Here is a 22922-nt window from a genome sequence, read left to right as displayed (position 1 = left end):
CCATGTGGCCTATCACAGTCCCATTGTCCACCTCTCAACAGACCCTCTTCCTACAGGAGCTGCCCAGCGTGGGGCTGAGTGCTCAAGTTGGGACTCAGCTGGCCCGAGTGCAAATCCACTGTCATTTCCTGTCTGTGTGACCTTGGCAAGTAGCTTCCCCTCTGGGAAGGGCTCAGTTTTTCCATCTGTGAAATGGCCTAGAGCTTTTCTACCCATCCCCGACCATGAACTCCTATTCATGCTTAAAAACCCCAACCCCTATGCCCCTTCCTCTAGTCTAGGCTCCCCTAGCCCATATCTCTTCATTTAGTCTGACCCCACAGGGCTTGGGCATCTGTATCCAGCTCTGTCCCCCCAGGCTGGGAGCTACTTGAGGACCATGCCCAGAGCTGTATCATTTCAGGGGCCCTGGCATACTCCCAGCCTTGAGGTTTTTGGTTCCTTCTCCATCCTCTTTCTCCCTCCTCCACAAGGAGAGCAGTTGGAATTTCCCTTCCTCAGGCCCAAGCTGGCTATGACTACAGCTCAAACTTGCCTCTCTCTTCAGATAGGCACCAGACAGGAGCCTTCGGGGGTCTCCATAGAGGCCATCAGGATGTCGTATTTTGGGGAGTATTTTTGGGTAAGTAAGATCCGCTGTTACTTTGGTGGGGACTCCTGGAAGGGCTGTGGGGGCTTTTATGGAGATGGAGGGACCTGGGGGCTTGTGGGCAGAGTCTTGGGCAGATGGAGGGTCTGCAGGGGGTAGAAGTTAAAGTGGGAAAAGTCAGGCTGGGTTTGAATCTATACCCCCAGACGTCATAGGCCTTGTGATCTTGGGCAAGTCACAGGTTGAACAGGGAGACTGAGGCCCAGAGTAGGAATCTCTCACCTGAGGTTGCCCAGTGAGAAAGTGCAGAGTCAGGGCTCAAACCCAGGGCCAGACTGAACTTTCAGTATCCAGGATCATTCCAACCAGGGAATTTCCACATCTTCCCCATCCTGGAGAGTTGGGGGGTTTTCTTCACTTGACCCCTAGGGACCCTCTCACCTGTCTGCCCTCCAGGCTGGGGACCACATACTGTGACGCAAGGAGCCAAGTGAGACAGACTTGTTTTTATTCATTCACTCCCTCCCTCCCTCCCTGTCACCACCACCCCACACCCAGCCAACTCTGGGAGATGCTGGAGCCCCCAAGAGATTCCATCCAAGCCCTGACCCTGAGAAGCCCCCTGTCTGGGGGACACAGAGCCAGTAAGATACACCCAGCCCTGTAGGGTCAGGGCTGAACCCAGCCTTGGGTATGCCCAGAGGAGGAGCAAGGACACAGAGCTGTGTTTGCCATGGGCTTTGAAGGCTGATTTTCCAGGATGTCAGAAAGGCATTCTGGGCAGGGGGAACAGCCTGGGCAGAAATCCAGAGGTGTGACACTGGGTGGCCAGTTGAGGGCACAAGGACTCCTCCCGCAGAGCTAGGCTAATGGGGAGCCACAGAGGATGTGTGAACAGGAGAATCAGGGAAGGACCAGGGCAGAAAGCCCCTTCCTCAGTTGCAGGCCCAGAGCTTGCAAAGGAAGCCCAGTTGCTAGGCAACTGGTTGCCCATGGCAACAGGCCTTTCTCCCTCCCCAGCTGGGGTTCCTCTTACTAGCACTTGCTTTCTTAAAGGGGCCGCATTTCTTTGCCAATTGCTGGGGGGGTGGGGTGGGGGGGGGCGGTGTACGACGGACCTCCACCTCCTTCCCAAGGGTCAGAGTCCCTGGATTTGCCTCTGAATGGCTGTGTGACCCCATCAAAGGGCTGCCACTCTCTGAGGCCCTAGTGGCGATCTGTGTAAGGGGGTTGAGCTGTTTGAGGATCGGTGGTCGCCCAAGTATTGGAACCCTGACAGCGGCACCTACATTTATTTTAAATTTCTCTTAATGGAATGCGGCACCTACATTTCTTTTAAATTCTTTTTCATTGTATGAGGCATGCAAGTTCGCTGCAGAAAATTCAGACCGGCAAAGAGAAAATAGAAGCCACCCCCAACTCCTCCTTCCAAAGATAGCCTGGTACACAGTGGATAAGAGCTTTGAGTTTGGGATTTGAATTGGGCTCTTCTGGGAGCTCTTGGGCAGGTGGCTTTGCATCTCAAAGCCTCAGTCTCTGCATCTGGGAAAGAGGGATGAAACTCCTGCTTCCCCAGGACTAAGGCAGTACCCCTGGAATGTCTGTTTCTTTTAATTAATGTTTCTTTTTTAATCTATTGTTAGTATTGGTGACTCTTTGCTGGGTGACGCTGGGGCCCTGACTGGCCTGAAGGAGGCTCCAGTCAGGAGAAATCAAGCCAGACAGGGATGCCCCGGTCTTGTTGGACCAAGTCAGGTCTGGAGGCATGGACGGCACTGGGGAGCCACGGGGGAAGTGTGAGCAGGAGAGGGACGTGATCAAGCTGTATTAGAAAGATCTCTCTGGGGCTGGCGTGGGAGCAAGATTGGAGTCCAGAGGTTCTGAAAGAAGACACAGGCCCGAGACAGCCCCTCCCAGGACACTCGGCTGCCAGCCCAGCCCGAGAGAGCCAGACACTGCTGGGGGCTTTGCCAGGTCTGGGAAACGGGCCAGCAGTTGGCTGTGAGTCAGCTCCAGATGCTGGCCTGGGCAGCGGTGCCTGGTGCAGCCTCACCCGAGGATCCCCTGGGCAGGGTGGGCGGGGGCCTGCTGGGGCTGTTTGCTGAGCCCTCAGCACTGTGCAGGAGGCCCTGTGTCTTGTACCAGCCTCATCTCACCAAGACCTTTGGGAGGTGAGTGCTGTCATTGTCCCCATTTGTCAGATGAGGAAACTGAGACCCAGAGAGGTGAGGACACTGGCTCAGAGTGACCCAGTGCATAAAAGGAGGATTTGACACTTGAGCCTTGAAAGTACGATTCTAGGGAATTCCCTGGCGGTCCAGTAGTTAGGACTGCGAGCTTTCACTGCCAAGGGTGCAGGTTCAATCTCTGGTCAGGGAACTAAGATCCCGTAAGCCGAGGCCAAAGATAAAATTAAATTAAAAACAAAAAAAAAAGAAGTATAGTTCTAGACATGAGAAGAGAGAAAATATATTCCTGGGGAGCTGGAGGGATCAACAATGAATGTTTAGGAAAGTGGGGGTCTGAGGAGAGTCTAAGAATGTTCCTGAAGGAGGAGGGCCTGGCAGTGATCCTTGAGAGGTAGAAGAATTTGGATGGGTCGAAAAAGTTGCAGGCTAGTGAGCCAGGTGACAGTAACAGCCCCAGCAAAGATACCGTGGTGGGAAAGAGCAGCATGTCTGCACCATTTGCTATTTGCTGGCGAGGCCAAGAGGCTGTCCTGGGTCTTCCCCAGTCTTGGCCTCCATTTTTCCATTTGCACAGCAAGAGGGATTATCTGGTGGTGACTTCTGGCTTTATCCTTCAAGCTTCCTGGTAACTGGGAGGGTGAACCCCTCAGGTTGGAGGAGGATGGAGGAAACCATCATTTCCAGAGGGTCTGTGATGTGCTCGCAAAGGGATCACTTTAGTGATTTGTGTTGGGAATTAAATAACATTGGGGCTTCCCTGGTGGCGCAGTGGTTGAGAATCTGCCTGCCAATGCAGGGGACACGGGTTCGAGCCCTGGTCTGGGAAGATCCCACATGCCGTGGAGCAACTAGGCCCGTGAGCCACAATTACTGAGCCTGCGCATCTGGAGCCTGTGCTCTGCAACAAGAGAGGCCGCGATAGTGAGAGGCCCGCGCACCGCGATGAAGAGTGGCCCCCACTTGCCACAACTAGAGAAAGCCCTCGCACAGAAACGAAGACCCAACACAGCCATAAAATAATTAATTAATTAATTAATTAATTAATTAAAAAAAAAAAAACATTGGATCCCTCCGTGAGCTTCCTCTTTCAGTCTAATTACAAGGTCCCATTTGGTGCTAAAATATCTCTACTTCCCTCCGACCCCAGCTGATCGCCCTTTTTAACTGACAGCTTCAGACATGTTGCCTTTCACGTGTGACAGGGTCTGGCTGGCACTAAAACATAGTTGTTGCCTTATTTTTTCCCGTCCACTTCATTATGGCAAGGGGTCCTGGCTTTCCACTTAGAATAGTGGTAGGGACTTCCCTGACAGTCCAGTGGTTAAGGCTCTGCGCTTCCACTGCAGGGGGCATGGATTCGATCCCTGGTCGGGGAGCTAAGATCCCACATGTCGTGTGGTGTGGCCTAAAAATAAGAAAAAATTTTTTAAAAAAAAGAAAAAAGAGAATAGTGGTAAGCATTGCCCTTTTAAATCAATATATTTGGAGAAGAAACAAGAGCAACCTTAAAGCAAAATGATAACTAAGTAATACCATGAATTAAAAAAACTAGGGTTGCCTTTGGGGCTTTAGGAGACCGTGATGTGGATCATCTTGTTATTTACTTCATCCCCATATGAGAGGTAGGTGACTCCCTGCCCCCATCTTAATGAGGAGCCACTACAGGTTCAGAGAGAGACAGTGACTGATCTGGATCACACAGCACAGCCCTGGCCTCTCCCACCATGGTGACCCCAGAACTAGGAGGAAAGAGGTTTGGTGCAAGGCATCAGCAGGCACCAGGGTAGAGGCTCTGTTCCCACCATTCCCAGGTAAGAGCAAAATAACTTTTGTCCATCTATTCAACAAACTGAAATGCCCTTTCTGTGCCCCACCCTGTACTGGATATTGCTGGGTCCTGAGAGAGGTGTCAGACCTGCATCCTGCTTTGTGGGGTTCTCAGAGAGGGAGTTTTCATGTTGAAGAGAACAAAAAACACAACTACAGTGACTTAAGCAACAGGGGTCATATTAGTTCATAAAATTGAAAAGTTGTGCAGTAGTGTGGCTTTCAGGGTTGGTTTGATCCAGCAACTCTACTCAACACACTTTTTATTCAGACCCTCTCAGGTTCAGCTTCTTTCCAAAGTTCATGGTTTCCACTTGGTTTCCAGTATCTCCTGTGACCACATAATCATTTATGGAAAGGTAGGGAGAAAAACAGGGGAAGAGACTGATAGAGAAAGGAACAAACAGAGGCAGAGATACACACACACACACAAAGACAGAAAGATAGTGACAGAGAGAGACAACCAGTGAATGAGAATGTCTCTCCCTCCACTATGGGAGAAAAATCCCAGGATTCTTTCTTTTTTTAAATTTTTATTTTATTTATTTTAAAATTTTGTTTATTTATTTATTTATTTATTTGTCACGCCTCGTGGCTTGTGGGATCTTAGTTCCTTGACCAGGGTTGGAACCCAGGCTCCCTGAAGTGGAAGCGCAGAGTCCTAACCACTGGACCGCCAGGGAATTCACCCAGGCTTCTTTCTGATTGGGCCAAATTAAGGCCCATGAACCAATCCTTGTGACCAGGGGGAAATGCAACAGGCTGATTGGCTCAGGCCTGAACCAATCCCTACAACCAAAGGATGGACTTCTTCTGGTTAGCTCCTCAGCCCAGCCCCTGTTGCTAGGTAACCTTGATGTCCTCTCCATCCCCTTTCTCAATCTCCACCCCCATTGCCTGCAGGGAGAGAAGAACCATGGCTTTGAGGTCCTGTACCACAGTGTGAAGCAGGGGCCCATCTCCACCAAGGAGCTGGCAGACTTCATCCGGGAGAGGTGAGGTCCCCAAGCCCCACCCACCCCATGGCCATGTCCCACAGTCCACACAGCCATGCTCATCTTGTGCCCCAACGCTGGTGCCCCCTTTTCCCTTGCCCATTCCATCCTCCCACCACACCACACCCTGCCAGAAAGGATCCAGGCCCCTGGGGTTTCCAGGAACCAAATGGGCTTGAAGACCCTCCAAACCAACGGTTCTCAACACTATCAGCCACGTGCCCCATCTTAAATGACAATCACCAGGTTCTAACGCCTCCCCCTGAAGAGATGCTAATACGACCTACTTACAAGAAGAATTTTGAAAACTCAGTCTCGGGCCCTGAGTATGATAAAAGAAAAATCATGTATGATGAAATAATCTACATCTCAGCATGTCAATGCTCCGACGTCTGAGAAAACATAATAAACTCAAATTGCAAGGCAGCCTCTGCTCCCCAGCTTCTCAGCAGCTGAACGCCCGTTAAATCTGGGCAGAAAGTCCAAAGGATTATTAACCAGGTTTTTCCCTTTGTGGCTGTCACGTGGGACCTGTCGCAGCCATACAGGACAGGGGCCACTCTTTATTTTATGGACCTTCAGACCCTGGGTCCATCCACTGTTGCTTATGCTACCCCATGGGTGCCTCTATCAGAAAATACCCCAATGGGTAACTGGTTTTAACTGGGCACACTGCTACCCCAAACAAAACTGAGGTTCTATTAGGATGAAAATGTGAGTGGATATTAGGTAGGCATTTAGCAGTGTCTGTCTAGAGGGAAAAAGGAAATATGAGTTTGTCTTCTGCAATTAAATGAGACAAAGCATATAAAACATTTATATTATGTGCTTACAAATTTTTTTATCTGCTGTTGCTACTGCTGCTACTACTACTGATGTTTTACTTAAGGATAAAAACTTCTCCCATGAATTTCCAGAACACCTCCCCCTGTCAGGGGACTGTATCATTCTCCTGGAGAGCCACTGCTCAGATGTTTGAGATGGGGAAACTGAGGCCCAGGGGTGTGGGGCCTTCCCCAAGTGTGCTCGGAACCTTCCCCATCCTTGCCTTGTCCTCCTACCCAGGGCCACCATCGAGGAGACCTACTCGAAGGCAATGGCAAAACTTTCCAAGCTGGCCAGCAACGGGACCTCGGTGGGGTGAGTGGGCTCTGGGTGGGACAGGAGTGACCAAGGGTGTGGGGCGCTGGGGGGCAACAGGAGCCTGCCGTTGGGTGGACATCTCTTCATGCTTGTGATATGTGGAACAGGGGGTCATCCCCCTGCTTATGGGGCTCATTGGACAGAGGAATATAGTTCATTCATTCACTAGTTCATTCATTCATTCACTGGATATTTACTAAGCACATACTGTGTGCCAGGCACTGTTCAAGGCACCAGGGGGCCCGGGGTAATCAAGAAAGATAAAGCCTCCAGTCACCTTCATGCCCTGTTCATAGGTGTACATCTGGGATGTGTGACAAGACGGTTGTTAACCACAAACATGCACAAAGTCCTTTCCCAGGGAGAAAAGTGCTAGGAAGAGAACAAAATAGGAGGATTAGAGGCTGGACACTATCTCTGGAGCCAAGACCTCAATAATGCGAAGGAGTCAGCCATGGGGGTGTCTGCGGGACAGAGACCCAGGCAGGTGGCTCAGCTAGTGCAAAGGCCCTGAGGCAGCAACGCACCGTACGTGTTCAAGGAAGAGCAAAGAGGCTGGCATGGCTGCAGGGCCTGGACAGAGTGGAGATGAAGTAGGGGAGAACTAGAGGGAAGGGGCCACAGGACCCCAACACACAGGTGACTTTTAAACCAGGATGTGATGTGGTTCCGTTGGCATTACAAAGTTCCCTGTGACTCCTGTGGGGCAAAGGTTCTGTCGGGGGCCAAAATGGCGGCAGCAGAGAGCGAAGGCAGTGGGGAGGCCAGAGGGGTCTTCTGTCGAGGTGGGAAAGCCCCGCAAACTTGATTTGGGCAGGTTGAGTCTCAGCTGCCTGTGAGTATCAGGCGGGGCCTGGAGTCCAGACAGAGGACTGCGGGGCCTCGGCCTGGGTTTAAATTCCAGCTCTGATATTCATTTGCTGAGGGCCCTTGGGTGAGTTATGGAGCCTCCCATGCCTCAGTTTCCCCATCTGCCACAGGCCCACCTCACACAACTGCAGTGGGGATTAAATGAATTCATATGTGTTCATGCTTAGCAGGGCCCGGCACACATTAGATGCCTGAGCCAATGCCAGCCATGCTGTATGAGGGGGTCCCTGGGGGGTTGGGCCTGCTGGGCCCGGGATGTGTGACCCCACCTGTTTCCAGGACCTTCGCCCCACTCTGGGAGGTCTTCCGAGTCTCCTCAGACAAGCTGGCGCTCTGCCACCTGGAGCTGACACGGAAGCTGCAGGACCTCATCAAGGACGTGCTCCGCTACGGCGAGGAACAGCTTAAGGCACAGAAGAAGGTGTGTGCTGTGGGTACCGCAAGGCTGGTGGATGGGGGATGCCAGCAGCTCCCAGGATCCCAGGACTCCTGGGGCCTTGGAACCTCCAGCCCCTGGTGTGTGCCTCTGAGAATTCTGTTAATTCCACGACATCAAACTCAGAATCTCACAGACCTGAGCATTGGTGAATTTCAGTCTCAAAATTCAAGAGCAGGGATCTGCAAACTATGGCCCGCGGGCCACATCCAGCCCACCACCTGTTTTTGTGCAGCCCTCGAGCTAAGAATAGTTTTTCCATTTTTAAGTGGTTGAAAAAAAAAATCAAAAGAAGAATATTTTGTGCTGTGTGAAAATGACCCCTGATCTAGAGCATCAGGAGCTACAGATCTTGTTATTTGACGTTTCTAGACTCTGGAAGAGCCAGACCTTAGACTCTCGGGATCCCAAAATATTTGAAGCTTATAATTCTAGAGTCATAAAGGCTTTGCATTTACAGATCCCTAGAATCTGCAGGGGGTTTTGTTTGTTTGTTTTGTTTTGTTTTCTGGCCGTACCTTGCTTTCGGGATCCTAGTTCCCTGACCAGTGATCGAACCTGCGCTCCCTGCGGTGGAAGTGCGGAGTCTTGACCGCTGGACTGCCCGGGGAAGTAACCCCTGTTAAAAAAGGGAGTTGGTAGTACTTCATACTGTACAGTTAAAAATGGTTACGATGGCAGCTTTTATATTATATGTATTTTACCACAGTTTTTTAAAAATTGAGGAACAAGGAAGTTTTCTACAGGCTGATATGGATCAATCTTGGGAATGAATTATTAAGTGGAAAAAGCAGTGAGTTTAACAGTATGGACTGTTGGCATTTGTTATAAAAAATGGGCATATTTGATGGTCCATGTGCCAGTTATTTCTGGAGAAGTATCATGGTAATAATGGGAGGCTTTTACCTGAACTCATCCCTTAAAACTTTCTGAAATGTGAATTATGTGTAAATATCACCTATTTAAAGAGTTAAAATTTTTGAAATTCATAGAATACTCAGAAAAAGTATTCTCTAGGACCTGGAATCCCACAGAGTTTGGGAAGCTGGGAATTTCACGGCATACACCTGGGGTCTGCTCAGGTCCTGCACCCCAGCAGGGGCTTCAGGTGGCCCGCATGCTCTTCTCCGCCCCCACAGTGCAAAGAGGAAGCGGTGGGCACCCTGGACGCTGTGCAGGTCCTTGCAGGCGTCAGCCAGCTCCTGCCCAAGTCCCGCGAGAACTACCTGAACCGTTGCATGGACCAGGAGCGGCTGCGGAGGGAGAGCACCAGCCAGAAGGAGATGGACAAGGTGGGCACACAGCTGCAGGTCCCCAGTCACCGCTGGCCCACACAGGTCGGAGGAATTTGCCGAGGGGTGACGGAGCTGCCTGCTGGGAGAGTGAAAACATATCACAGAGCGATGGTCATTGAACCTGCATGAACCACATACATGCTGGGCACCCCAAGGCGTCTACGTGCTGGGGGATGGGGCCAGGGGAAGTGCCCTGAGTGTCACCCTCTCAACCCCATCCCCTCCCCGTGCCTCCTAGGCAGAGACCAAGACCAAGAAGGCAGCAGAGAGCCTGCGGCGTTCAGTGGAGAAGTACAACTCAGCCCGTGCTGACTTCGAGCAGAAGATGCTGGACTCAGCTCTGGTAAGAATCAGGCATCTGTACCTTGGAGACCTACACATTCCTGGGCCCAGGATGCTCTGGGCCCCAGAAGTCCAGAACCTTCCAAACCCTCGACTCCAGAAGCCTGAGAATCACAGGCTTAAAGCCGTAGAATTCTAGAGCCACTTAGCTATTGTTACTGTTATTATTGTTTCAAAATCCAAATCAGTTTTGTGCCTTAGTTTCCCCATCTGTAAAATCGGGGCAGTAATAGTACCTGCCTCATAGAATTGTTGTGAAGATTAAATGAGTCACCATATGTGAAGTTTTCAGACTAGTACCAGGTGCATAGAAACCACTCTATGAAGTATTAGTATTATTATTTTTATTATCACTGATGAGGTTTTTAAAGAAAGACAGTGTAGGGTTTAGAAGCCAAGAGTCTCCTGACATGTCATGGTAGCTGAAAAGCCTGGATTCCTGGTCCAGCCTCCATCTCTCACCAGCTCTGCAACCTTTGGCAAGGCACTGCACCTCTCTGGGTCTCTGTCTACCCAAATGTTTGAAAAGCAGATTGGGATCTCAGGATTAAGAATCAGATTTTTTTTTTCTGATTTTGCAGTGATAGAAAGTTTGCAAGTGATAGAAATCTTCATTCAAACTGACAAGGAGACGTATAGGCTCAGGGAACTGAAAAGTTCAGGGGGCAGAGCTTCAGGTATGGCTGGATCCAGGTGCTCAAATGGCATTGGCAGGAAGTTGTGCCTCTCTGCTTCTCAAGTCTGTTTTTCTCCCTGAGGGCTTTACTCCCAGGCAGACATGCCCTCCCGGATGTGTGTGTGTGTGTGTGTGTGTGTGTGTGTGTGTGTGTGTGTAGCAAAGTAGCCACCAGCAGCCCCCACATGCATCCACCAACACATTGACTCAGGGTATGAAAGTGTTTTTTTCCATGGTTCCAGCAAAAGTCCCAGAGCTCTTCCCCAAACCAATCACTGAGGCCAGGGGATTGGAACATTCTGATTGGTCAGGCTGGGTCACATAGCCACTCCTTGTGGCCCCACCTTCCCATTTGCCCCTTCCCTCCTGCCTCAGCGCTTCCAAGCCATGGAGGAGACCCACCTGCGGCAAATGAAGGCACTGCTGGGCTCTTATGCTCACTCAGTGGAGGACACCCATGTGCAGATTGGGCAGGTGAGTGGGACCAGGGGTGGGGAATGAAGCTGGGGTTCTGGGCAAGAGGGCCTTGGCCCTGCCTGATTACACACTCCGTCCGCCTGGCCCAGGTACATGAGGAGTTTAAGCAGAACATAGAAAACATCAGCGTGGAGATGCTGCTGAGGAAGTTTGCAGAGAGCAAGGGCACAGGCCAGGAGAAGCCTGGTGAGTCTGGGCATCTGTGGGGGTTGGGCTGTGGAGCTGTAGGGAAGGAACAGGACTCAAGAGGGAAGAGAATGAACCTCTCTGGGCTTCGTTTTCCTCATCAGAAAAATGGGCTGATGACAAATCTAACTCAGCAGCCCACAGAGGAAGAGGATCTGCTGCCTGATCTTATATGTAAATCTCTTACAACTGGATACCAGAGGGGCCTTGAATGCCAAGCTCAGCCTTTCAGACTTTCCCCTGAGGGCCCAAGGGAGCCATTGAGGGTTGTTGAGCAAAAGACCAATTTGAATATGTCCAGATACAGAGTTGAAGAAGAATTGAGAGCAAGAGTTTTGGGGTCACATCTGGGTTTGTGTCTTTTCTTTGTCGCTCATTGTGTGATCTTGGACGTCTGTCTTGCCTTCTCTGAGTCTCAGTTTCCTCATCTGTAAAGTGGGGATGATAATAACCCCCACCTAATGGTGTTGTGAATGTTCAGTAATTTGATGCAGATAAAGGGCAAAGTGTGTACCTGGCACATAGTAGGCACTCAGTAGATGCTGCTACACAGTTTACATCCCTAGCTCTAGTCAACCACTAGGGTCTGTCTTTTCTCCCTCCTGTCTCTATAGCTCAGCACCAGCTCAGGCCACCTCTCCTTGTGTGGGCCCCCACTCTTGCCCTTCACTGGCTCCAGGTTTGTCATGTCCTGCTCCTGCTCATATAACCTCTATGGCTCCCCATCACCCTTGAGAGAGAGTCCCAGGTCATCATCCTGGCACCTGAGGCTCAGCCCACCTCACAGACTTATGGTCCATCCCCTGAACCACCCCAGTTCCACCCAGAAATGCTGGAAGTAGAAGAAATAACTCAGGCAGTGCCCTCTCCAGTCCATCCCAAGGTGGCAACCATCCAAGGCAGGACCAGAACTCTTGGCCCATCCCACTCATGACCATCTCTGGGGCTGGTTCAGCATCTTGGCTCAGGCCTTGGACCCTGACTGGTCTTGAGCTCAAATCCAGGTGCCATTGTGTGGCCAAAGATATACTGCTACCCTCGCCAGGCCCAGTCTCCCTGCCCAGCTGAGTTTCTCAATCTTTTCTGTCTCAGGGCCTTTGGACTTTGAGGCGTACAGTGCGGCTGCCCTGCAGGAAGGCAAGTACGTCTGGGCCTGGATGCCCAGGCTGGACCACAGGGATGAGGGAGGCAGATCTGAATGGGAAGGGGAACCCCCCCAGGGCTCAGCTGCATCCCCCTCATCTGTCCTCAGCAGTGAAACGTTTGCGGGGAGCCAAGGCCTTTCGCCTCCCAGGACTGAGCCGGCGGGAGCGGGAGCCACCTGCAGCTGTGTGAGGAAGCACCCCAACCCAGCCTTGGCCCAGGCTAACCCAAGATCCCTCACCCTGCCCAGGGTATCCCAGAAGGCCCCTGCTTAGGGTAGCCCAGGAGAATCGTATTCCAGGCTAGCCCAGGAGTCCCTCCACCCAGGCTAGGCCAGGAGCTCCTCTGTCCCAGACTGGCTCACTATTACCGCTGCCCAAGCTAGCCCAGAATTCTCCTTTTGCCAAGACTAGACCAGGGCCTGCCTGTTGCCCCTGCCCCGGCTGGCCCAGGATTTCTCCCTTTGTCAAGGCTGGCCTTACTGTTTCCCCACCTAATCTAGCCTGGCAATTCTTGCTTTGTTAAGACGAGCCAAGAGTCTCCCTGCCCAGACTAGTATCACATTCTTCCCTATGCCCATGGTCTCCCTGGCTAGCCCAGGATTACCCTTGCCCAGGCTAGCCCAGGATTCTTTTCTTTGCCAAGGCTAGCCCCATTATTTCCCTGCCAAGGTAAGCCCTACATTCAGACTAATTCCAGGGTTCCTCCCCTTCCAAGTTGACTGAGAACACCCCATGCTCAGCTAACTCCAAATTCACCGCCCCGGCCCCAAGCAAGCCCCAAGTTCCCACCACCTGCAGGGCTAGTTTGGGACAACATAGCAGCCCAGGGGCTGGCCCCAGGTTCCATGTCCGGTGTTGGGGGCGGAGGGGAGGGCCAGAGGAGGTGGGGGAGCTGACACTGACACCTCCTTCTGCATTCCCAGAGATTCCCTGGAGCCCGATTCAGGGGTGAGTGCCATGGGAGGGGCCAGGCCGGGCTGCAAGTGGGAGGGGTCCATCCCACCTTGGCCCCCCACCCAGGCCTGGAAGCCAAGCCTGGAGCTCAAGGGGCAAGAGGTAGCACAGCTTAGGGACCAAGTTCAAATCCCACCATGGCTGCAAACTCCCATGGACCACGTGGGAGGGACCGATGTCCCCTCTTAGCCTCAATTTGCCCCTCAGGACAGGTTGCGGCATGTTCTGTTCCTCCAAGAACCTGCCCACAAACTGCGAGAAGATCGTTATTGCCATTGGGGTTGTTTCTCGGTCTGAGTCAGGGCCCAGAGGTGGAGGGGGGGCATGGCAGGGTGAGATGGGAGGTTTGGTACCAGAAAGACTAACTCACCACTTGTCCCCCCAGACATGTCCAGAGGTGGATGAAGAAGGTTTCACTGTCCGGCCTGATGTGACCCAGAACAATATCCTCCTGGCGCCTTCTGGGGGCAGTTGTTGGCACAGCAAGGACAAAGCTCTGTCCACAGTGATCCACCCACCATTAGCAACCCTCTCTGTGTACATCCTGAGGGGAGCCTCCAGTTGTGAACCAAGCAGATTCAAATGCAGACACTCGCCCTGCGGGGTCAGGGCTGAACAAGAGGGAGAGGGGGGAGCTTGGTTACCCCAGAAGGGGAGCCAAGGGGACTTCCTGGAGGAGACGGTCACCGGTGTTGGGGTTTAGCAGCTGAATAGGAGTTTACTAGTTAGGACAGGGCATGCTTGTATGAAGGCTTGTGGGGGGAGGAGAATGGCAAATACATGGTGTCAAGGCAAGGGTGGCAAGTGGTGAGAGATGGAATTGTGCAGCGCCTCGAAGGGATGTGAGCAGGAAGAGATGGATTTGAGGGCTGACTGGAGGGAAACCCTGTGTTGGAATCCGCTTGGCCCCTTGACTGCAGTGCACGCACAGCGGAGCCCTCCCGCTTCTCATCCAGCGACTCCGATTTTGATGATGAGGAGCCCCGCAAATTCTACGTGCACATCAAGCCCGCCCAGGCCCGGGCCCCAACCTGCAGCCCCGAGGCAGCTGCAGCACAGCTTAGGGCCACAGCTGGCAGCCTCATCCTTCCTCCTGGCCCAGGGGTGAGGTGTGGGGAGGTGCTGTGTGTGGGGCAGGTGGGGCTGGCTGGATGCCACCGACCTGATGCCACCCCTTTGTCCACAGGGCACCATGAAACGCCATTCTTCACGTGAGTAGCCTGTTAAGGGGTCTTCAGTTTGACGAGGAGCACGTGGAAGGGAGACTGGGCCTGGAGTGTGGGTGTGGGTTTGAATTCCAGCTCTGCTCTGTAACTTGGGGCAGACTGCTTACCCACTCTGATCTCCTTTTATAAAATGGGGTCATTATGAGAATTAAATGAGAGCCAGAAGGGATCGCTGGGGCTGGGAAAGAAGCCAAAAGCTGGAGACAAGTTGGCTCAGGTTCGAACCCCTCTCTGCCTGATTTGCTGGTCACCTTGGGCAGCTGACTAGACAGCTCCAAACCTTGGTCTCCTTGGTGTGTGGAGTGGGAAGCAGTGCAGGCCTGGCGACAGAAAGGCTCAAGGAGGTACATCTCTTGCAGGGGACACTGCTGGGAAACTACAGAGGCCTCGATCTGCCCCAAGGGCTGGCAGGTGGGTTCCATGGGAGGTGGGGCATTGGGCCCACATGAGTGGGCAGGTGAGGGCCATCCCTGCCTCTCTTCTCCTCCCCTGCTGCCTCCCCATGTCTCTGACTCCCCTTCTCTTATCCTGGCAGGGAGTTAAGGGCGTGCCATTTTTGAGGGACCACTTAGTCATTCACTTGATGAACATTTATTGAGCACCTTATGTGTACTTGTGCTATTCTGGGTTCTGGAGATAAATAACCAAGACAGGTCCTCCTTCTCAGGGTCACGTTCTAGAGGCTCAGATTTTTAAAATAGTAAATAATTTAGAGCATATTTGATGCTTCCAAGTGCTGTGAAGAAACTAAAGCAGGCAATGTGATGGAAAATAGGAGTGGGTGACTTTAGTTGGGGCCGTGGTGGAGGGGTAGCAGGGGAGGTGGGGAGGACTTTGAGCTGAGCCCTGAAGAGGAGCAGGAGGGGGCTGTAGGGAGATCTGGTGGACAGAGCTCAAGACCAAGAACAGCAAGTACAAAGGTCCTGAAGTGGGAGGAGGCATGGAAACACCCCTCTTTTCCATTCCCTGTCCCCAGCTGTGCAGAGAAGCTGCAATCGGATGAGCAGGTTTCCAGGAACCTCTTTGGGCCTCCCTTAGAGTCCGCCTTTGACCATGAAGATTTCACAGGTGATGGGGGTGGGGCTTCGGGGACGTGAGCGGCCAGCAGGAGGAAGGGTGGGGCCACTGCAAGGATAGGAGGCTCTGGTAGTCGGTAGTCAGGACCGTGGGCGAGGCCAGAGGGAGGACGTGGGGGTCCTTTGTGGGTCAAAGTGAGGGTGGGCAAGGCCATGGCACGAGTGGGCGGAGCCGGCGAGAAGGTGTGGCCTTCGTGGGAGTGAGGATGACAATGAGTGGATAGGCAGGCATCAGTGGAGGTGAAAGTAGCCAGAGAACATGGCCTGGGGTGGAGGGGGGGTGAGGGAGACATCGAATGGGGGCGGACCTTCCTCGACATGGGCGTGGCCTGCGGGAGGATGGACGGGACTCCGTGTGAGTGGGGTCTGGAGCTGGCTGCCCCCTTCCCTCCCCCAGGCTCTAGCAGTCTTGGCTTCACCTCCAGCCCCTCGCCTTTCTCTTCCTCGTCGCCCGAGAACGTGGAGGACTCCGGCCTGGACTCACCGTCCCACGCGGCACCCGGCCCCTCCCCGGATTCCTGGGTTCCCCGCCCGGGCACCCCACAGAGCCCACCTACCTGTAGGGTGCCGCCCCCAGAGTCGAGGGGGACGCAGCCCCTGCTGCCATCAGACTCACCACAGCCCCTTGCACCATCCCCGGGTCCCTGGGGGGTGGAGGCTGTGGCTGGAGGAGGTGAGTTCCTCCACCCCTAGTCTGAGAGTTATCTGAGTCCTGGGGGAGGATTGAGCACCTAATGTGGCCAGGGTCTGAACAGGGTGCTGGGGACACAGCCGGGACCCAGGCAGGCAGAAACCCTCACCCTTGCAGGGACAATAGTGATACGGATATTTAACAAGGCAGGAGGTGGCAGGTGCCTGGTGAGGACTCAGAAGGGTAGGGCCTCCCTGAGGAGGGAACATCTGAGCTGGGATTTGATGGAGGTGAGGACGCAGCCATATGGACACGGGGGGGAAGGGCATTCCCAGCGGAGGGCACAGCCTGTGCAAAGGTCCTGGGGTGGAAACAGGCAAGACCCTTTGAGGAACAGTTAGGAGGCCAGTGTGGGTGGAACAGAGAGATGACAGGGAGAAGGAGGGAGTGGAGGGGGAGATGTCGGCAGGGAGAGGGGATCAGGTGGGGGCTGGTGGTCCCAGGGAGAAATGTGAGTTTTACCCCTAGCAGGGTCAGAGCCACAGGAGGGAGGGCTGTGAGCAAAGAAGGGGTGGGACCTGCTCGGATTGCAGGCTCTCTCTGACCGCTTGGTAGGCAAGGATGAGAGCCAGAGACCAGGGAGGTGAGTCCAGCTAAGTGGTGATGGGGTAACAGTGGGGAGAAGGCCAGCAGACAGTCACGGGACCCAGAGAACAGAGGAATCAGGGCAGAGGACCTGAGGGCAGCTGAAAGGAGAGGGAAGGGCAGAAAGAGCAGGGAAGATGGGGCGGAAGAAGCTGGGGTGGGGGCGTGTCAAGGCTGGGCCTTTAGGTGTCAGGTGGATGGGGGAGGCCAGGCTGGAGCACCCTGTGGACAGCTGCATGAAGACATCATCAAGCTGAAGTGGGATGGAAGGCTGCCCAGGGAGAGGGTAGGAGAGCGTCCAGGGTGGAGCAGGGGCAGGGCTAGAGGGGGGAGGAAGGAGGGGATTGGCTACTGGTTGGCTCCTGGGGGCCTGAGTCAGAGGGACTGTGGGCTGTGACCACATGAGGTCCCCAGCAGTGGTGACGGGGTGGCGGGGGGTGGGGTGGGGGGCTTGGTACCATCCGTGGTTAAAGAAAGAGCCTGGTTGGAGCTGGTTCAAGGGAGGGCTCAAGGGAGTGAGTGTAGACCATGAGTGTAGACAGATAAAGTTGTCTGCGCTTTACTGTAGAACTAAGGTTCTCAACTGGGCCAGTTATGCCCCTCAGGGGCCACTTGGCAATGTCACCACTGTCACTTGATTGTCACCACTTGGGGGCGGGGTATACCTGACGTCTGAGGGGTGGAAGCCAGGGAGGCTGTTCAACACCCTACAGTATGCAGGGCGGCCCCAGCATCATGAAGGATCCAACCCTGTTGAGAACCTTGGCACAGCCTGGGGTGTAGGTAGGAGGGGAGGTGGGCGAGTAAGCGTTTGTAGATGGAGCAAAGCAGGGACATTAGGGAAGCAAGAGAGCGAGGGGAACCTAGGTGTTACATCATGATTAGTTAATTTAGAAGGGTGTGACTCAAGACACAAGCCAGGGTGGGAGACTACCCTTGGAACTGCCAAATGTTGGGTAAAATGCCTCTGCCAAATCCCCACTCCCCCGTAGAGTGCCTACCTCCTGAGCATCCAGCCCTTGCTTGCATACCCCCAGTGATGGGGAGCTCACCCCTTATTGGGCCACCAGTCTGGTGTCTGGGAGACTCAGGGTTGCAGATGGTGTATACAGTCCTGTCCAGCACCTTCTCTGTAACCCTAGGACTCCCAACCATCAGGGTGTCTCCTCCTATAAGCCCGACTCCCAGTTTGGGGCTGAGTTCCTCCCCTGGGGAGGTTGGAGAGGCCCAGGCAGCAGCTCAGCCATGTCTGTTCTTATGCTCATTCCCCAGACTTGATGCCTGTACCTGCTGACCTTGCAGCCAGGGAGGGCCTGGCAGCCCCACCCCGGAGACTTCGCTCCAGGAAAGCATCCTGTCCCCTCATGCGCAGCAACGGGGACCTGGTAGGGTGAGGGGGGGTGGCAGGAGCCGGGCTGGGGGTCGCCTCCAGGGTCAGCATCGGGGCACTGCTGCTAGGGTGTTCACGGGCCGGCCTATCTTCTTCCCTTCCAGTCTCGTTCCCTGAGCCCCTCCCCACTGGGCTCTTCAGCCCCCAGCAACATCCCAGAACGGCCCAGCTTCTCATTCCAGGCAGGACATGGTACGTGGGTCCTCTCTGGGTGTCAATTTCACCTTCTCTGGTCCGGGTGTGTGGCTTAGTGACACAATGGAGGCCGTGTCGGCAGAGGGCGGGTTCTGGAGCCTGGGACCGGTGCTCACTCGGCCTGTCCCTCGTTCCCTCCCTGCCACCCCCAGGAGTCTCCCGGGGCCCAAGCCCTGTGGTCCTGGGCTCCCAGGATGCCCTGCCCGTGGCCACTGCCTTCACTGAGTATGTCCACGCCTACTTCCGTGGCCACAACCCCAGGTACACAGTGGTGGGGCACAGTGCAGATGGTGACAGGCAAACAGGGCTCCCTGGGGGCTGTGCATCTAGGTTCCGGCAGGGACAGCTTTCAAGTGGGTTTCATGATCTGCTTTACCGCGGAACAGCTTCGAACACTGAGCTGAACAACCAGACCCATCCTGAGGGGTGTAGGAACCATGGAAGGCGTTTGAGCAGGGCTAGGCATTGATGTAGCCACGGTTTAGAGGAACTCCTCTGAGGCTGCTGTGGGCGTCAAACTGAAAGGAGCAAGACCAGAGGCCAGGCCCATGGAGGGGGCAGGTTAAGGGTGAGTTGAGGGACCAGGGATAATCTGGGGGCGGTGCCCAGCCGAAAAGACCTTAAGATCAAACCACAAAGAGGAGGAGAGTATTGGACCGGAAACCCAAGCTGAGGACAGTTACAAAACTGAATGTTTTGCTTTGAGCTTCCTGGTGGCCTGGGGAAAAGAGAACTGGAGAAGTGGGTGTTCCTGTCTCCTTCAGCCCAGTGTGGATTCTTGCTGGTGTCTGGATTGCTGTCCAGGCAGGGACACAAGAGGTGGAGGCTGGGGCTGGGAGGCTGGCCATGGTCAGAGCCTTGCTGATTCTGAGGGACCTGGTGAGCCACAGGCTACAGTGAAACTAGGAGAGAGGGGAGCGTGAGGTGCCAGGCAGAGCCCTGAGCCAATGCCCAGTGCCTTCACCACCCGCCCCCACCAGCTGCCTGGCTCGAGTAACTGGGGAGCTGACCATGACCTTCCCTGCTGGTATCGTGCGTGTGTTCAGCGGAACCCCGCCCCCACCGGTCCTCAGCTTCCGCCTCGTGCACACGGCCCCCATTGAGCACTTCCACCCCAATGCTGACCTGCTCTTCAGGTACTGCTGAGGAAAGGGAGACAAGTTAAGGGGTTCCAGGGACTGGTGGGGGCCAGGAGCGCCCCGGCTCTGAATTCCTGTTCTGCCTCCCGGGATTTGCTGTGTGACCCTGGGCAAGCTGCTCTCCCTCTCTGAAACTCACTCTGCTTCCGTCTTTTGCTTCCCACCCTCGCCCTTCCCTGGGAGTTATGCTTTACTGGTCCCAAGGTTAGCCTGGGAATCTGCATCTTTAGGAAGCCCTTGGTGTAGGTGGGATGCTGGAGGCCCTTGGGACGGCATCTCCCGAGGGTTGGGGTGATTATTCCCGGTCTCTGCAGTGACCCCTCCCAGAGCGACCCTGAGACCAAAGACTTCTGGCTCAACATGGCGGCTCTGACTGAAGCCCTGCAGCGTCAGGCAGAACAGAATCCAGCTGCCTCCTACTACAACGTAGTGCTGCTGCGGTACCAGGTGGGCCAGGTGGATGGGGCGGGGCAGAGGGGGCAGGGAGGGGATGGTGGGTGGGGAGAGGGTGAGCAGGCAGCAGAAATGGAGGCTGATAGCAATGAGCGTGGGGTGAGCTGTAGGCGGGGTGGGCAGTGTAGGGGGGCCTGGCCTGCACTAGTGCAGATGGCCCCATCGTGCAGATTAGAAGAGGTCCGATCCCAGGACCCGGCAGCTGGCACCTGTCCCCAAGACTTCGTTAGAATGGGGCACTCTTCTGCCCTCTGCTGGAGACGTGTTGTAACACAACCTCTCATCAACAAAGAGCCCCTGGGGTGTCCTAAGGCAGTGCAGTCAGGTCGGTTGAATGGCGGGTGGCATGGCAGGGGCAGTGTGGCTGAATAGCGTGCGGTGTGGCAGGACAGGACGGCTCAAGCCGTGTCCTCTCTCCTGTCCTCCCTTCCCCTAGTTCTCCCGCCCCGGTGCCCAGTCCGTGCCTCTGCAGCTGAGCACCCACTGGCAGTGCGGGGCGACCCTCACTCAGGTCTCGGTGGAGTACAGCTACCGGCCTGGTGCCACGGCCGTGCCCACGCCACTCACCAATGTCCAGATCCTGCTGCCCGTAGGGGAGCCTGTGACCAACGTCCGCCTGCAGCCGGCTGCCACCTGGTGAGCGCGTGTGGGAGGCCTGGGGAAGCTCAGCAGTGCCCCCAGAACCTAGCAGACCTCCCTTTGATACGCCAACCGAAGGGTCCATCTTAGGCCTGACCATTCACTGTGGGCTCACCTTGCTTGGAGCTAAGGGTGATATTACTAGCAATAATGATATCTGACACCGAGAGCTTCCCACATGTCAGGCTTGTTCCATGTGTTCTGCACACACTGACAGGCTCGGAGCTTTTAGCAATCCCTCAAGGGGTTGGCCACCATCATCCCCACTTATGGAGGGGGAGCTGAGGCACACAGAGGCTAAGTCACTTACCTAGGTCACACCAGGATTTCAACCCAGCCACCCACTCGTGGCCCCTGGCTTTTAGTCACTGCACAATGTTGCCTTTGTTTTGTACACAAGGTAGAACCTGCCACCAAGAAGCCAAATTAATAGGGCCGAATGCATCATCTAAAAGTGCTGCAAGGCTGTAGAGCCTTCAGGAACTAGCTGCTCCATACCCCACCCCCATTTCACACATGGGAAAACTGAGGCCAGGAAGGAGACCCGGCTTTCTCGGGTCATGTAGCCATGAGGCAACTGAGCTGGGACCCTGGGCTCCCAATGTCCTTTCTGGTGGAGACCGGACCAAGCTTCTCTTGATGCCAGGAACCTGGAGGAGAAGCGGCTCCTATGGAAGCTTCCGGATGTGTCCGAGACAGGGGGTGAGTTATGGTTGTGCATAAGGTCTTGGGGGTCTCAAATGGGAGAGGCTTATTTCAACTAGAAGAGAGGGAATTCCCTGGCAGTCCAGTGGTTAGGACTCCACTTTCACTGCCGAGGGCACAGGTTCGATCCCTGGTTGGTTAACTAAGATCCCGCAAGCTGCGCGACACAGCTAAAAAAATTTTAAAAACAAATTAGGGGAGGATTGGGGGATGTGCTAGGAGCAGGGCAGTGTAGGCATCAAGGAAAGCTTGAAAAGGCTTTGACAAAGCTGGAGGAGAGAGCATCCCAAGGAGTGGGCACAAGAGGTGCAAAGGCCCTGAGGCAGGATTCCTTTGCAAACCACACACAGCCCCGTGGGGCCAAAGGAAAAGGGTGCAGGACACAAGAGGAAGTCAAACGGAACAGACAGAGCCACAGATCAAAGGGCTCGGGTGCAGGGCTGAGGAGGAGCCCAGGTCACAGCAGGACTGGGGTCGGGGACAGGACACAGCTGACCTCAGACCTCCTCAGGCTCTGGCCGCCTGTCTGCCAGCTGGGAGCCATGCTCGGGGCCCAGCACACCCAGCCCTGTGGCTGCTCAGTTCACCAGCGAGGGGGCCACTCTGTCCGGCGTGGACCTGGAGCTGGTGGGGAGTGGCTACCGCATGTCACTGGTAAAGAGAAGGTTCGCCACAGGTACGCCCTCGCCCTGCCGCTGCGCATCCCCGGAGCCAAGACCAGGCCGCGCTCCGAGCCCCACTCCCTGCTTCTGCCAGGGTGCGGGGGTGGGAGAGGCATTTGGGGTGTTTGGAAAGGATAGGTGGGTGTTGGGGCCTGGAAACCCAAGATGGGGGGCACAGGTGGAGAGAGGGGTGGTCAGGGCCCCAATGAGAGGGATCAAGACATGTCCCCTACGGGAATTCCCTGGCGGTCCAGTGGTTAAGACTCCGAGCTTCCACTGCGGGGGGCACGGGTTCGATCCCTGGTCGGGGAGCTAAGATCCCATGTGCTGTGGGTGCAGCCAAAACAAAAGAAGTGTCCCCTGGCCGGCATCCTTGCAAGAACCCAAGGCAGGGAGCCAGAAGCCCCTCTGGTGAACCCATCCCCACCCCCATTCTCCCGTCCCCACAACGGGCTGCTGGGGTCCATGGGGCAGTGGGAACAGTGAGTTACAGGGGTGTTTTGAAGAGGATTGGGGGATCCCAGGGTAGGGGCAAGGGCCCCCCCTGCACCCCTCACAACCCTGCCTCCACAGGGATGTACCTGGTGAGCTGAGCCTGCAGAGGCCGACCAGCACCACTGGCCCCAGCTCTGCACTGCGCCCTGGTGCTCACTGACTGCTCCCTGCCCTCCTGCTAGACCCGAGGGTCCCCCACCCTGGCCTCCCCTGAGGCCCTGACTCCATGGAGAGGATCCCAACGCTCAGTCTGGCTGAGCCTGAGATCCACTCCTGCTCATGCCAACTCTCATGCAGGTCCTTGGCCTTTTAATGTTCTTTAAATAAACACTCTATTTTCTAATAAAATAAATAACAAGCCTTTTCCTGCTCCAGGAAGTTTCCTTCACATCGCCAGAGAGGAGAGGAAGAAAAGACGGATGGGTGGGAGAAATCTAATATCCTTAATAATCCTTATCCCTACCCCTCCACCCCCACCTAGCCCGTGCGGGGCGATACTGGGGGAGAAAAAGCCAGACGTGAACACCCCCAGCCCCATGGAC

At 54.7% G+C, this 22922-nt stretch overlaps 1 protein-coding gene across 10 annotated transcripts; it reads left to right on the top strand.

Annotated features, from left to right (window-relative positions):
- Nucleotides 1-566: 566 nt before the first annotated feature.
- Nucleotides 567-22657, top strand: FCHO1 (FCH and mu domain containing endocytic adaptor 1). 10 transcript variants are annotated; one of them, XM_061188648.1, is made up of 26 exons: nucleotides 567-622; nucleotides 5509-5600; nucleotides 6666-6740; nucleotides 7893-8034; nucleotides 9228-9341; nucleotides 9583-9687; nucleotides 10738-10836; nucleotides 10929-11025; nucleotides 12118-12162; nucleotides 12278-12356; nucleotides 13094-13118; nucleotides 13510-13567; nucleotides 14050-14228; nucleotides 14311-14335; nucleotides 14710-14761; nucleotides 15327-15418; nucleotides 15824-16099; nucleotides 17975-18087; nucleotides 18197-18284; nucleotides 18440-18548; nucleotides 19268-19423; nucleotides 19741-19873; nucleotides 20316-20515; nucleotides 21165-21220; nucleotides 21735-21899; nucleotides 22459-22535. In XM_061188648.1, the coding sequence occupies exons 1-26, from the start codon at nucleotides 596-598 to the stop codon at nucleotides 22476-22478; spliced, it is 2622 nt and encodes an 873-aa protein (XP_061044631.1). In that variant the 5' UTR covers nucleotides 567-595; the 3' UTR covers nucleotides 22479-22535. The 10 variants fall into 10 exon arrangements, with proteins under 10 accessions (XP_061044631.1, XP_061044633.1, XP_061044630.1 ...); XM_061188650.1 differs by having other exon boundaries at nucleotides 9189-9341; nucleotides 15327-15415; nucleotides 15938-16099; XM_061188647.1 differs by having other exon boundaries at nucleotides 9189-9341; nucleotides 20337-20515.
- Nucleotides 22658-22922: the final 265 nt, after the last annotated feature.

The sequence above is a fragment of the Eubalaena glacialis genome, chromosome 4 (assembly GCF_028564815.1).
Source record: "Eubalaena glacialis isolate mEubGla1 chromosome 4, mEubGla1.1.hap2.+ XY, whole genome shotgun sequence".
Classification (NCBI taxonomy): domain Eukaryota; kingdom Metazoa; phylum Chordata; class Mammalia; order Artiodactyla; family Balaenidae; genus Eubalaena; species Eubalaena glacialis.
Note: the sequence above shows the minus strand (reverse complement) of the source record. Positions and strands in the feature narration are given on the sequence as shown.

Coding starts and splice junctions, on each gene's coding strand:
- FCHO1 (XM_061188646.1), top strand. CDS start 596: ATGTCGTATTTTGGGGAGTATTTTTGG. Junction 6,741..7,892: donor AGCAACGGGACCTCGGTGGG/GTGAGTGGGCTC, acceptor ACCTGTTTCCAG/GACCTTCGCCCCACTCTGGG. Junction 14,336..14,709: donor CATGAAACGCCATTCTTCAC/GTGAGTAGCCTG, acceptor CATCTCTTGCAG/GGGACACTGCTGGGAAACTA.